General features: G+C 40.9%; 1 protein-coding gene and 1 pseudogene across 1 annotated transcript; both read left to right on the top strand.

The window, feature by feature from the left end:
* The first annotated feature begins 6,937 nt into the window (after positions 1-6,937).
* On the top strand, positions 6,938-7,762 carry OR7A100 (olfactory receptor family 7 subfamily A member 100). Its single transcript, XM_059888858.1, has 2 exons — positions 6,938-7,292; positions 7,578-7,762. Exons 1-2 carry the CDS (start codon positions 6,938-6,940, stop codon positions 7,760-7,762), a joined length of 540 nt encoding a protein of 179 aa, XP_059744841.1.
* On the top strand, positions 13,667-14,599 carry OR7A111P (olfactory receptor family 7 subfamily A member 111, pseudogene; annotated as a pseudogene).

The raw sequence follows: 14,599 nt of genomic DNA, 5'->3' as shown, positions 1-14,599 counted from the left end.
TATAGGTTTCTCAAGAGGCAGGTCAGGTGCTCCGGTATTCCCATCTCTTTCAGAATTTTACACAGTTTATTGTCATCAACACAGTCAAAGGCTTTGGCATAGTCAATAAAGCAGAAATAGATGTTTTTCTGGAACTCTCTTGCCTTTTCCATGATCCAGCGGATGTTGGCAATTTGATCTCTGGTTCCTCTGCCTTTCCTAAAACCAGCTTGAACATCTGAAAGTTCACGTTCACGTATTGCTGAAGCCTGGCTTGGAGAATTTTGAGCATTACTTTACTAGCATGTGAGATGAGTGCAATTGTGCAGTAGTTTGAGTATTCTTTGGCATTGCCTTTCTTTGGGATTGGAATGAAAACTGACCTTTTCCAGTCCTGTGGCCACTGCTGAGTTTTCCAAATTTGCTGGCATATTGAGTGCAGCACTTTCACAGCATCATCTTTCAGGATTTGAAATAGGTCAACTGGAATTCCATCACCTGCACTAGCTTTGTTCTTAGTGATGCTTTCAAAGGCCCACTTGACTTCACATTCCAGGATGTCTGGCTCTAGGTCCGTGATCACACCATCGAGATTATCTGGGTCGTGAAGATCTTTTTTGTTACCATAATATCCTTACTACCAATGAAGTTTTATGCTGGGGAGTTGTATTGATTTCTTTGTGTAGCTCATGAGTGTGTAGTCAGCTGTCAGTTTCTATACTGTATTTTTAAGGCTCATCCATGATGTTAGCAAGGCTGCAGTGCTTTTCTGTCTTGAATCAATTTATCTTCAGTTTACTATAGTTCTGTTAAGACTAGCCATATGTTTACAGAAAAGAATGAGTTTACCATGCACATTACTTAAATTTAGTTTCAGTGTCCTTACATCTATAAATAATACTTGGCTTTCTTCCCTGTTAGATGACATATCTCCTATCTTTGTTAAATGAGAACCAGCTATCTATGCCTACATCCTACCCTTAGCCATACACCATTGAATTGTTTAAATTTAATTAAATAATCAGAGTATAATTGCACACAAAAAACTGCATACTTAGACTGTACAATTTGATAAATTAAAGGAGTTATACAAAAATTAAAGAGCATATTGCATGTTTCCACTTCTGTATAATTGGATAGTATAATTTAAAGCATATCTTTAAATGCTTTGTTACATAATTATGAGAAATTTCAGTTCCTTGAGCCTCAGTTTGCATATTTCTGAAGGTATTGTGGGGATACTAAGCCAAACTTCACGTGGATGCTCTGAGAAATAAATGAAAGGTGTAGTTCATTTTTCAGTCCAAAGAATACAAGGGTAAATGTTGTATCTGATTATCTGTGTGCTTGTATGCATTTTTCTTTCAAATAAACACAATTATACACACACATATACACACATGGACACAACTGTTAATTCCTCTGTGTTAAAAGGAAACCTGAGAGAAATAGAAATGAAAACAATGAACATTTTGGGAGTTCACTGTTGATCAGGTGGTTAAGAATCCGCCTTTCAATGCAGGGGACATGCTTTCAATCCCTAGTCAGGGAAGTAAGATCCCACATACCACGGGGCAACTAAACCCATGCACCACAACTAAAGCCCACATGCTACAACTAGAGAAACTTACACGCAACAACTACTGAGATTGCTTGCTCTCGAGTTCATGCACAGCAAATAAAGAAGTTTGCACACCACAACAAAGAGCCTGTACACTGTAGAGACCCACCCAAAAAAGGTTGAATATTTGAATTATCATGAAGCAGAAGAATGTAGAAATATAAACACAAAATTTTAAAGTACAATAGGTGATCTCAGCTTGCATAATGGGTGCGTTTTCTATCATAATATCACAAGGCACCCTGGTCAGGCAACATTTACAATTATGTAATGAGGAGTTCAAAATCACTGCAGATGGTGACTGCAGCCATGAAATTAAAAGACGCTTACTCTTTGGAAGGAAAGTTATGACCAACCTAGACAGCTTATTGAAAAGCAGAGACATTACTTTGCCAACAAAGGTCCGTCTAGTCAAGGCTATGGTTTTGCCAGTGGTCATGTATGGATGTGAGAGTTGGACTGTGAAGAAAGCTGAGCACTGAAGAATTGATGCTTTTGAACTGTGGTGTTGGATAAGACTCTTGAGAGTCCCTTGGACTCAAGGATATCCAACCAGTCCATTCTGAAGGAGATCAGTCCTGGGATTTCTTTGGAAGGAATGATGCTGAAGCTGAAAAGCCAGTACTTTGGCCACCTCATGCAAAGAGTTGCCTCATTGAAAAATACTCTGATGCTGGGAGGGATTGGGGCAGGAGGAGAAGGGGACGACAGAGGATGAGATGGCTGGATGGCATCACTGACTCAATGGACGTGAGTCTGAGTGAACTCCGGGAGTTGGTGATGGACAGGGAGGCCTGACATGCTATGATTCATGGGATCGCAAAGGGTCGGACATGACTGACTGACTAAACTGAACTGAACTGAATGAGGAGTTCACAGTATCAGCTAATGAAGTAGAAGATCTTCAAATTGATTTAAATGATTTTTTTTTTCCTACGTACGGTTTTCCACATAAAATGCCCTTATTCAAGGCCAGCTCATGAATACATTGAGAAGTTTAAAATAAATTCTTGTAAACAAATTTTATTAAATAAATGTCTATATTAGATTCATGTTGCTGTTGTACAATACTGCCAAATAAGTTTCTTAAAATAAGAAAATATATGCTTTTATAGTTCAGGTGTCAAAAGCTTTAAATGAGTCTTGTTGGGCTAATATCAAATGTTGGGGGTGGCAGTACAAGATGGCAGCATAGAAAAATCCTAAACTCAAACCCATGGACACCCCTAATCTACAGCTACGTGTGGATAAATCTCCTCAGAAAACTACCTGAATCTCTGTGCTGCTGTGCTGTGCTTAGTCACTCAGTTGTCCCCAACTCTTTGTGACCCCCATGGGCTGTAACCTACCAGGCTTCTCTGTCCATGGGGATGCTCCAGGCAAGTATACTGAAGTTGGTTGCATGCCCTCCTCCAGGGGATCATCTCACCTCAGGATCAAACTGAGGTCTCCTGCATTGGAGGCAGATTCTTTACCATCTGAGCCACCAGGGAAGCCCATGAATACTGGAGTGGGTAGCCTATCCCTTTCCTAAAGGATCTTCCTGACCGTGGAACCAAACTGGTGTCTCCTGCATTGCAGGCAGATTCTTTACCAGCTGAGCTATCAGGGAAGCCCCAGCTGAACATCTGCTCCACAACAAAGGATAATAGGACCACATCCACATGGCAGAAGAGGCAGAGAAGTAGTCTCTTCAAAAACCCCACCCCCAGCATAGTAACCCACAAATAGGCTGGATTTCACATTTACAGGGATCTTTTCCTGGTTACTCAGACGGTTAAAAGTCTGCCTGCAGTGAGAGAGACCCAGGTTCAATCCCTGGACTGGGAAGATCCCCTGGAGAAAGAAATGGCAACCCACTCCAGTATTCTTGCCTGGGAAATCCCATGGACAGAGGAGCCTGGCAGACTACAGTCCATGGGGTCATGAAGAGTTGGACATGACTGAGCGACTTCAATTTTTCCTAAAAGATGACAGTTTAGTGCCATACATTTTATGTGTCAACCCTTGGAACCTGCACCAGAAAGACAAGTCACCAAATATGTGACAATAGGGCTTATTTCCAGAAGACCCCAAAGTCAGTGTGGAAGGGAAAACTTGGGATAAAGTGCTAGAAGTTTGGAACTCTAGAAGGCAGAAGAGTCGTGGAGAAGGATTAGTATAAACAGGATTCACCTGACTTCTAACTTGGTCTCTTGGGAACAGAAAATCATTACGAGAAACTTCTCTCTAGACCAGTTCACTGGGAGAAATCACATGCTTGAGGATGGAGTAACAGGGGGAAATGTCCCTAATGACTAAATCTAGGCATCCATAAATATCTCACATGCTGCAGTCCTTCCGCTTCTGCCACCTCAGAGTAGAGGAGACATGCTCATTGCTTTTGGAGTCCTGCATCTGCAAAGGGGCTTTAGTTCCTCTTGTGTCTTGTCTGAGAACACAGCTTCAGACTCCATCATAAACCATCCTTAAGGAATTCAGACTTCCACACAAGATCTTCCTTTCAAAGAACCTAACTAGGTGGGTCTAAGGACTCACAGATACTTCAGGTAAGATTCAGAGAGAACGGAAGACGAAAAATTTTACCCAAGGTCAAAAGAGATTCTCAGGAGACTAGTTCAGAGCCAAGACTTGGACATGTTTGTTTGTTGGTTGGCTAATTTATTTATAAGTACTTCATTAGTGGATTTTCAGGTGGCACAGTGGTAAAGAATCTGCCTGCCAGACTTTAATTATATTTCACTTAATTTTTTTATACTGCCATATGTAACCTAGTTTTGTTTCCACCTCATTTTCAATTTTTTTTCCATATATGTGTACACATTTATGAAAACAAAAATGTGAACCAAGCAGAGGAGATTCTTGCTCATGTGGATATTATAATAGAGAAAACAGAACACAGTAAAATAAATGCATGAATAACATAACATCCTTGGGAATAATTCATCTGAAGAATGGAGACAGTTGTGGCAAATGCAGTATATTATGGAGTGTGAGCTGGGGAGAACTTCGCACGATGTATAAGGAGCAGAACCTGGACTAGTGTCAAAAAGGAAGCCTACTGGATATGTCCAAAAGGGAAAAAAAAAAAAAAATTTACAGCCCAAGAGTAACAAAGAAGAATTACACAGAGAAAAATAAGAGAAAGGCCAACCTTATTCACTATTGGACCATATGAAAACTAGTGTGGTAAACAAATAGGAATAGGTACAGGATTAAAAATTAGATCAGGGACCTGACACTGATGACATGATGAAGCAAGTGGAGCAATAAAGGTCCAGTGGTCTGTGCTCCCTTGAATCCAAGGTACTTCAGCACCCAAACAGCTCCCTCTTCTCTCTGAAACCTGGCTCCTCTGTTGGGCTCTCTATTCATATTGATTTTCCCTCAGTAGCAGGAACTGCCCTTTTAAAAGTTTTCTTGCCTTTACTGCAGTGGATTCCAGACTTTTTGACTAAGTCCCAAAGTAAGATATGCCTTTCACATCATGATCCTGGGGTGATTGCAAAGAACCAGACGTGACTCCACAATTGCACATGCACACTAGCATGTCTGTATAGACAAACATAGACAAACACACATATCCACACACAGACAGGTACCTACCCACGCATATGACTGAGCAAAGATGGTCAGAAATTATTTTGTGTGTATCCTTACTAGTTATGATACACTCTGATACTTTTTGCGTGTTTCATGTATTACATTCTATTTAATTTTTGCAAACCATAGTTAAAACCCCCAATGGGACCTAATCTGAGAACATGAAAACATTCCTCTTGCTTCTTCTCCATGCCTATTCTAGTATTCCCCTGCACCTTTTCTGTCTCTCATTGTCTTTTATTAGCAGTAATTTTTGTGAGGCCATATTCTTTCAAGTCCATGCAATATATATTGAATTAGTTACAGTTCCCCACTAAATCTGCTCGGAATGGGGTAGGGAAAAGGTGGCGAATGTGTAAAATATTGCTGCATGTGTCAAGGTTCTCACAGTCTAGCAGGGGAAAAAGACATGGGATTAAATAAAAGTTACAGAGAGAAGAATAGCCCCACCACAGTGCTGTGTGTGTGTGTGTGTGTGTGTGTGCGTGTGTGTGTGTGAACTTGTGTACACCAAAATGTTCTCCTGAAAATACAGATGACAGAATGTCAACCAAATATTAAAACAAAAAGTGGATTGATTTTTGTGCTCAGGATTCCTTGGAGATAAAATTAATAAGGTGCAAAGAACAACTTGTGAATTACGGACTCCGTGTACCTTAGGGTCGGAGAAGGCAATGGCACCCCACTCCAGTACTCTTGCCTGGACAATCTCATGCATGGAGGAGCCTGGTAGGCTGCAGTCCATGGGGTCACTACGAGTTGGACGCGACTGAGAGACTTCACTTTCACTTTTCACTTTCATGCATTGGAGAAGGAAATGGCAACCCACTCCAGTACTCTTGCCTGGAGAATCCCAGGGACGGGGAAGCCTGGTGGGCTGCCGTCTATGGGGTCGCACAGAGTCGGACATGACTGAAGTGACTTAGCAGCAGCAGCAGCAGTACCTTAAGGTTGAGTAGCAGCAGGAAGGTCACTTCATTCCTTAGCATCCTCTGGCCCCCTCTCTCATCACTCTCCCTCTTGTATCTTCCCCTTGGGAAACTGGCTTCTTTGGAGCCTGAATATCTGAAACAGGTGTCTCCTTCAGGGCCTTTGCACCGGCCATTCCTTCTACCAGGCAGGCCTCTCTTTCTTGAGATCTCTGTTCAAATGTTACCTACTTTGCCAGCCTACCTGAACACCCAGTAAAGAATAATACCCCAGCCTCTCTCCATTATGCCCCCTTTTCCTTCATTTTACCTGTCACCATTTAACATGTTATATGATTTTGTATTTGCTAACATTATTTCTCCATCATCCAATTATAGGAACTTTTGTCTCTCAGCACACTCTACCTCTTGCCTTGAAGCTGGTAAGTACTCAATTTATGAGTCCCAAAGGATTGACAAAAATCTCATTAAAAGTATGCAATACCTGAACTCTTGGGGAAATGGCTGCAAAAGAACAGGAATTTGTAATCAGAGATGGAACAGGGAATGCCCTGAAGGGGAAAGATTTCACACCAAAATTATAGGCATTGATTTCATGACTGCAAAATATAAATTGTATCATTTGACTATGCCAGTAATGCTCATTTTTGTGAAAAGTGGTCATATCATTTTGGGGGATTTAATTCCAGGTCATTCCCTCCACCACATGGAGCCAGAGAATGAAACACATATTTCAGAATTTCTTCTTCTTGGACTATCAAATGAACCAGAACTTCAGCCCCTCATATTTGGGCTTTTCCTCACCATGTACCTGATCACTGTGTTTGGAAACCTGCTCATCTTCCTGGCCGTCAGCTCAGACTCCCACCTCCACACCCCCATGTACTTCTTCCTCTCCAACCTGTCCTTTGTAGACATCTGCTTCATCTCTACCACCATCCCAAAGATGATGTGGAATATCCAGATGCAGAGCAAAGTTATCACCTATGAAGGCTGCATCAACCAGATATACTTTTTACTACTCTTTGCAGGGTTGGATGACTTCCTCCTGACTGTGATGGCCTATGACCGGTTTGTGGCCATCTGCCACCCCCTGCACTACACAGTCATCATGAACTCCCGGCTCTGCGGACTGCTGGTTCTAGTGTCATGGATGATGAGTGCCCTGAATTCCTTGATACAAATCTTAATGATGTTGCGGCTGTCCTTCTGTAGAGTCCCGGAGATCCCCAACTTTTTCTGTGAACTCAATCAGGTAGTCCGAAGTGCCTGTTCTGGCACTTTTCTTAATGATGTGATGGTGTATATTGCAGCTGGGCTGCTGAGTGGTGGTCCTTTCATTGGTATCCTTTACTCTTACTCTAAGATAGTTTCCTCCATACGAGGAATCTCATCAGCTCAGGGGAAGTACAGAGCATTTTCCACCTGTGCATCTCACCTCTCAGTTGTCTCCTTATTTTATTGTACAACCCTAGGAGTGTACCTTAACCCTGCTGATGCACACAACTCACACTCAAGTGCAATAGCCTCAGTGATGTACACTGTGGTCACCCCAATGCTGAACCCCTTCATCTACAGTCTTCGGAATAAAGACATAAAAGAGGCTCTGAAAAGATTCATTGAGCAATAAAAGGACAAACTCTTCTGCAGCTAATAAGTGGATCCAGAAATTGCCATTCTTCCATTAGACTGTGAATATATAATTTGTCTTTTCTATTGCTTCCTTAATTTTACATTTTTTGACTTCAACTTCTGTTTATATGTAAATAATTCAGTTTATTAAGCTTTCCCATGTATTTCATTTTCCTGCTTTCACATATTTTCTTCCAAACTTATATCAGAAATATGTGCAAATTCCCTTTTATTTCTTGAGTCTATGTGAATTTAAGAATAGTATCTTTTCAAGTGACATATATCATTTCAAGTTTTTTTCTTTTATTTTTCTAAAAGAATAGTTAGAAGTTGTATTACTCATATTGAATAAGCTCTACTTGGCACCTTCACTATGTAATTTAAGTAACTCACTTTATCAGGCCTTTTCTTCTATCTCATACAGAATAATGACTGAGAACCACTGACCTAGAGCAAGAGAACTAGAAAATTCTCATGTTCTAATCACCACACACACCTTACTCACTTCATAGCTTTGGGTTTTCTTTATTTTAAAAATTTAATTGGAGGCTAATTACTTTACAATATTGTAGTGGGTTTTGCCATACATTCACATGTATCAGCCCATGGGTGTACCTGTGTTCCCCATCCTGCACCCCCCTCCACCTCCCTCCCATCCCATCCCTCTGGGTCATCCCAGTGCACCAACCCTGAGCACCCTGTCTCATGCATTGAATCTGGACTGGTGATCTATTTCACATATGATAATATACATGTTTCACTGCTATTCTCTCAAATCATCCCACCCCCGCCTTCTCCCACAGAGTCCAAAAGTCTGTTCTTCACATCTGTGTCTCTTTTCCTGTCTCACATACAGGGTTATCGTTACCATTTTTCTAAATTCCATATACATGCGTTCAGTTCAGTTCAGTCGCTCAATCGTGTCCAGCTCTTTGCGACCTCATGATTCGCAGCACTCCAGGACTCCCTGTCCATCACCAACTCCCGGAGTTCACTCAGACTCACGTCCATCGAGTCAGTGATGCCATCCAGCCATCTCATCCTCTGTCGTCCCCTTCTCCTCCTGCCCCCAATCCCTCCCAGCATTAGAGTCTTTTCTAGTGAGGCAACTCTTCGCATGAGGTGGCCAAAGTACTGGAGTTTCAGCTTCAGCATCATTCCCTCCAAAGAAATCCCAGGGCTGATCTCCTTCAGAATGGACTGGTTGGATCTCTTTGCAGTCCAAGGGACTCTCAAGAGTCTTATCCAACGCCACAGTTCAAAAGCATCAATTCTTCGGCGCTCAGCCTTCTTCTCAGTGCAACTCTCAAATCCATACATGACCACAGGAAAAACCATAGCCTTGACTAGACGGACCTTTGTTGGCAAAGTAATGTCTCTACTTTTGAATATGCTATCTAGGTTGACTATACTGTATTGGTGTTTTTCTTTCTGGCTTACTTCACTCTGTATAATAGGTTTCATCCACCTCATTAGAACTGATTCAAATGTATTCTTTTTAATGGCTGAGAAATATTCCATTGTGTATATGTACCATAGCTTTCTTATTCATTCGTCTGCTGCTGGACATCTAGGTTGCTTCCATGTGCTGGCTATTATAAACAGTGCTGCAATGAACATTGGGGTACACGTGCCTCTTTCAATTCTGGCTTCCTCAGTGTGTATGACGAGCACTGGGATTGCTGGGTCATAAGGCAGTTATATTTGCAGTTTTTTAAGGAACCTCCACACTGTTCTCCATAGTGGCTGTACTAGTTTGCATTCCCACCAACAGTGTAAGAGAGTTCCCTTTTTTCCACACCTTCTCCAGCATATATTGTTTGTAGATTTTTGGATAGCAGCCATTCTGACTGGAGTGAGATGATACCTCATTGTGGTTTTGATTTGCATTTCCCTAATAATCAGTTTAATCACCTCACCCTTCTGAACCACAGTTTTGCAAATTTAGAATGAAGCTTATAATTGTACATCCTCATAAGATGTTCTGTTGCAAAGTAACAAATGAGACAACAGATATAAGATGCTAAGCTCAGTCCATGGTGCATTAAAAGACCCATGTGGATCTCTTATCATTACCAAGTTTTTTATGATTAAAGGATTAAACCCTAGCTTTTTACTTGTGTTAAAACAGAAAACACCTAATTGATGTGTCAAAAGCGTTTTGAAGTCAGGGATTATTTTACCTATGTTTTCATAGCAAAGGAACACAGCTCTATCCATTATGGAGGAGGAAATAATAATTTTCCGGATATCTCAAGAGCTGCATTCCCCATCACAAGATAGTGCTTTTGGAACCAAGGGACCTAGTCCAGACAGGTTCCTCAGACTTAGATTTGGAGGACATTTTGACTCAGGGTTGCAGAAAGTGTCAGTGTTAGAACTCTGGAATACAGGTGGGTTCATGGAGTAGTAATAAGAATTGGATACACGACTTCTAACCTGGTCTCCTGGGAATGACCAATCAGTTGAAAAAATTCAATTCTGTCCAGACAAGTTCCCCTGAGGAAATGATGTGTTTGAAGATTGAGGTAATAGTGGAAAATGTGCTGAACATGTATAATGAGCAGATAAGGCAAATACACAGAGCTATAAATATCTCCACTGCTGCAGTGTCTGAGCAGCTCCACCTTGAGCTGAATGGGGCATGGTTTTGCATTTGGATTCTTAAGTATGGTTCAGAGACCCACGCTTCACTCTTTCCTTCTTTCTTGTCTGGATTCAGAGCTTCAGTCTCCACCATCAACCCTTCAGGAGGAATTTGGATTTCCACACAGAGACCTTCCTCTCAGACTTCCTATCTGGGTGAGTCTGAAAGCCTAGCAGGAGAAAGTCAGAGAGGATGAAACCCAAAAACATTTACCTGAGGTCACCTGAAAGCCCAAACTGCTGGTCCAGAGCCAAGGGTGTCTTAATAACTTATGATCAATTTGTTTCATATGTAAAAAAGACAAGTGCCTATTGCATTCAGCAGTTCAAGAATTGTTGATAATTATGCGATGGGGATGAAAACCTAGTTAGGGGAGACTCAATAAGAAATGGCAGGCACAGTGGTGTCAGTAAACTTTGAATATTTCCAAGGATATTTGCAGTTTAAGAGAGTAGGGAAACATACTATTTGGTCAAGAATTACTTGCAGTGAAGTGATGACATTTTATGTATTTATTTTTGATTTTTGAGATGGGGTATATTTGAGCATGTTCTATATTCATAAAGAAGATCCAGGTCAATGGAATAGCTACTACCCTGAAGCTTACAGTTCTTAAGACACATTTCATAGAATCTTTTCTCACATTGAGTATTCACTTGAAAAAAATTGAATTTAGTATACAGAGTCACATTATGCTAAAAGGCTTAATTTTGCATTAGGTTTGTTACCTGGGAGGCTGAATATATTTGGGGGGGTGATTAATCATTTGCTTTTCTATTATGTATTATCTATGCACATTGTTTCATATACTGGCATTTGAGTGTTATTGTTTCTTTCTTTTTTGCTCTATCATTTCCTCTGTAATTTTATGCATACCTCTATGAAGGCAACAGAATGTATAAAACAGGTGAGGTCTCTGATTATTTGGATCTAACATTTTAATGGAGAAATATTTCAGAATAAAATAAACGCATATATTGCAAAGTGTCATCTGATACAAATCACATGAAGGAAGGGATAGGTTCTGTGGTGTTTACAGGATTTTGTAGGGTATATTATGAGGAGTTTATCACAGGTGGGACAAGTCTCAGAAACAGAAGTAGAGTGTGACCAAGGGGTTTGCCATCAAAAAAAAAAAAAAGAAAGAAAGAAAGAAAATCAAAGCACAGGAATAACAAAAATGCCACTTAATAAAAGTGATAGGGGACCTATGTACTGGCTAAGTAGTGAAGAATCCACCTGCCAGTGTAGGAGACATGGCCCAATCCCTGATCCAGGAAGATCCCACATGTTGTGGAGCAACTGAGCCTGTGCACCACAACTATTGAGCCCGTGATCTAGAGCCCAGGAGGTGCAACTTCTCAAGCCCACACACCCTAGAGCCTGGACTCTGCAATGGGAAGTCACAGCAATGAGAAAGCCGCACCACAACTAGAGAGCAGCCCCCGCTTGTTGCATTTAGAGAAAAGTCCGCACAGCAATGTAGACCCTACACAACCAAAATTAAATAAATAAAATCTTTTTTAAAAAGAAAGAAAAGCAATAGAAGGGAAAGTCTCATTCACTACTGGACCATATGGAAATAAGTGTGGACAAATACACAGAAATAAATATGGAATAAAGAATTGACCGAGGGCCTGATGTGGACACGGTAGTGAGGCACTGGAGGAATAGAAGTGCAGTCAGTGTGTGGGCCCTTGAGCCTGAGGTCACTTCAGCCCCACACTGCCATCTGCTCCTTCTGCAATCTGCTCTTGCCTTGTACTCTATTTATACTGTTTCTCCCTTGGCAGGGACTGGTCTCTTATAAATGTCTTCTTGCATTTATCGCAGTGTATAAGAAACTTTTTTGACTCTGTCCCAGCTAAGACATGCCTTTCATATGTGATCTAACCATACCTGCATGCATGGGCATGAACATACACAAACACAGGCTTCTGAACAAAGAGAATCAGAAAAATCCTACTGTATGTGATGCAGTCTGACAGTTTAATTTTGCGTTTTATTTTTTCTATGCTATTTTATTTTTACAAACTACATAGTCTGAAACTCTAATAGGTGTGAATCTCAGAATATGGGAAACGTTTCTCCAGCATGTCTTTGAAAACTCTGTTAATGTTTCCCTGGACCTTTTTGGAGATTTCTATGAGAACATGTCTTTTTCATTCCTTCATGCAGTATGTATTTATTCAGGTACTGCTCACAACTAAACAAAATCTAAGGAGTTGAAGAGTATGGCATTTATAGTCTAGCAGAGAATAACAGATGCAGAATTAATTAAAACCTCATAATGATAATCCTGTATCTAAATGACTATAAATGAAATCCCCTGTTTTCTGTACAAATTTTTTTAAAAAGAGGAGAATTCATGAAAGAAACGATCTGAAAAAGAAGTCTGAAAAAAGAAGATGGTGTTTTGGAGATAGGGAGGGGTGAAAATTCCAAATAGAGTGGTTGATTCTCTAAGGAGGTGCATATAAGTTCTGAGTCTTGAGCCTGTGGCATCAAGTGAAGCTGTGACTCAAGTTGAATATTCATGAGATTGATGTGAGTGAAGGCAGCACAAGGCTGAAGTGGTGGTTCAGTCACAGAGAGTCAAGGCTAGGATTTGAAGCTGTGGAATTTGGGGCTTGTTTCACAGTGGGGAGTCACAGGGAGAGAAGGAAGTCAGGGAGTTGGTTGTTTTGAAGCACAGCTGTTCCCTCTGACTAGCACACACTTCTACCCAGAGAGACCCATGTCTCCTTTTTCCTCTTTCTTGAAGTTTCTGATCAAATGTTTTCCAGGCTACCTGAACACGCAGTAAAAAATAATACCCTCGTCAACTCTCTTCTTTATATTTGATCTATTTTCCTTTACAGCACTTGTCAACATATGATCATTTGTATGAGTTTTTAAGTTTTTTCCTTATATGTTTTCTCCACCATTGAACTACATGATCTGTTGTCTCTCAGCACCCTCTCCTCTTTCTCCAGAATTCGGTAGGTCTTAAATTTGTATTCCCTCAAATGCATAACAAAATCCCTCATTACGAATGTAGAATACTTGACTACTGGGGGGAAAAGCTGACTGTAAGATAGGCTTTCCTCTTTGGAGATGGCACAGGAAATTGGCTTGAAGGGGAAATTTCTATACAAAGTCATGAATATTTTTTGAATGCAAAATATAAATGTTAGAGTTCACCTATGTTTGCAATGCCAATTTTTGAAAAACTAGTCATGCTATTTTTTGTTTCTAGGAAGTCATTTGCATCACATGGAACCCAGAAATGAGACACCAATTTCAGAATTTATTCTCCTGGGATTATCAAATGAACCAGAACTGCAGCCCCTCATATTTGGACTTTTCCTTTCCATGTACCTGATCACTGTGATTGGAAACCTGCTCATCATCCTGGCTGTCAGCTCAGACTCCCACCTCCACACCCCCATGTACTTCTTCCTCTCCAATCTGTCCTTTGTAGACATCTGCTTCATCTCCACCACCATCCCAAAGATGTTGAAGAACATAAGGACACAGAACAAAGTAATAACCTATGAAGGCTGCATCATCCAGATGCATTTTTTCATACTTTTTGTGACATTGGATGCGTTTCTCTTGACTGTGATGGCTTATGACCGCTTTGTGGCCATCTGCCACCCCCTCCACTACACAGTCATCATGAACCCCTGAGTCTGTGGACTGCTGGTTCTGCTCTCCTGGATCATGAGTGCTCTGAATTCCTTGATACAAAGCGTAATGGTGTTGTGGCTGGCCTTCTGTACAGACTTGGAAATCCCCCACTTTTTCTGTGAAGTTAATCAAGTGGTTCAACTTGCTTGTTCTGACACTTTTCTTAATGACCTGTTGATGTATTTTGCAACTGGGGTGTATGGTGGCATTTCCCTCACTGGAATTCTTTACTCATATTCTAAGATAGTTTCCTCTATACTAGGAATTTCATCTGCTCGGGGGAAGTATAAAGCATTTTCCACCTGTGCCTCTGACCTCTCAGTTGTCTCTTTATTCTTTTGTACAGTCCTGGGAGTATATCTTAGCTCTGCTGCTACTCACAGCTCACAATCAAGTGCTGTTTCCTCGGTGATGTACACTGTGGTCACACCCGTGCTGAACCCCTTCATCTACAGTCTGAGGAATAAAGACATAAAGAGGGCTCTGAAAAGGATCATTGGGATGGCAGCTATATAA

Source organism: Bos taurus, chromosome 7 (genome assembly GCF_002263795.3).
Source record: "Bos taurus isolate L1 Dominette 01449 registration number 42190680 breed Hereford chromosome 7, ARS-UCD2.0, whole genome shotgun sequence".
In the NCBI taxonomy this organism is placed as follows: domain Eukaryota; kingdom Metazoa; phylum Chordata; class Mammalia; order Artiodactyla; family Bovidae; genus Bos; species Bos taurus.
Note: the sequence above shows the minus strand (reverse complement) of the source record. Positions and strands in the feature narration are given on the sequence as shown.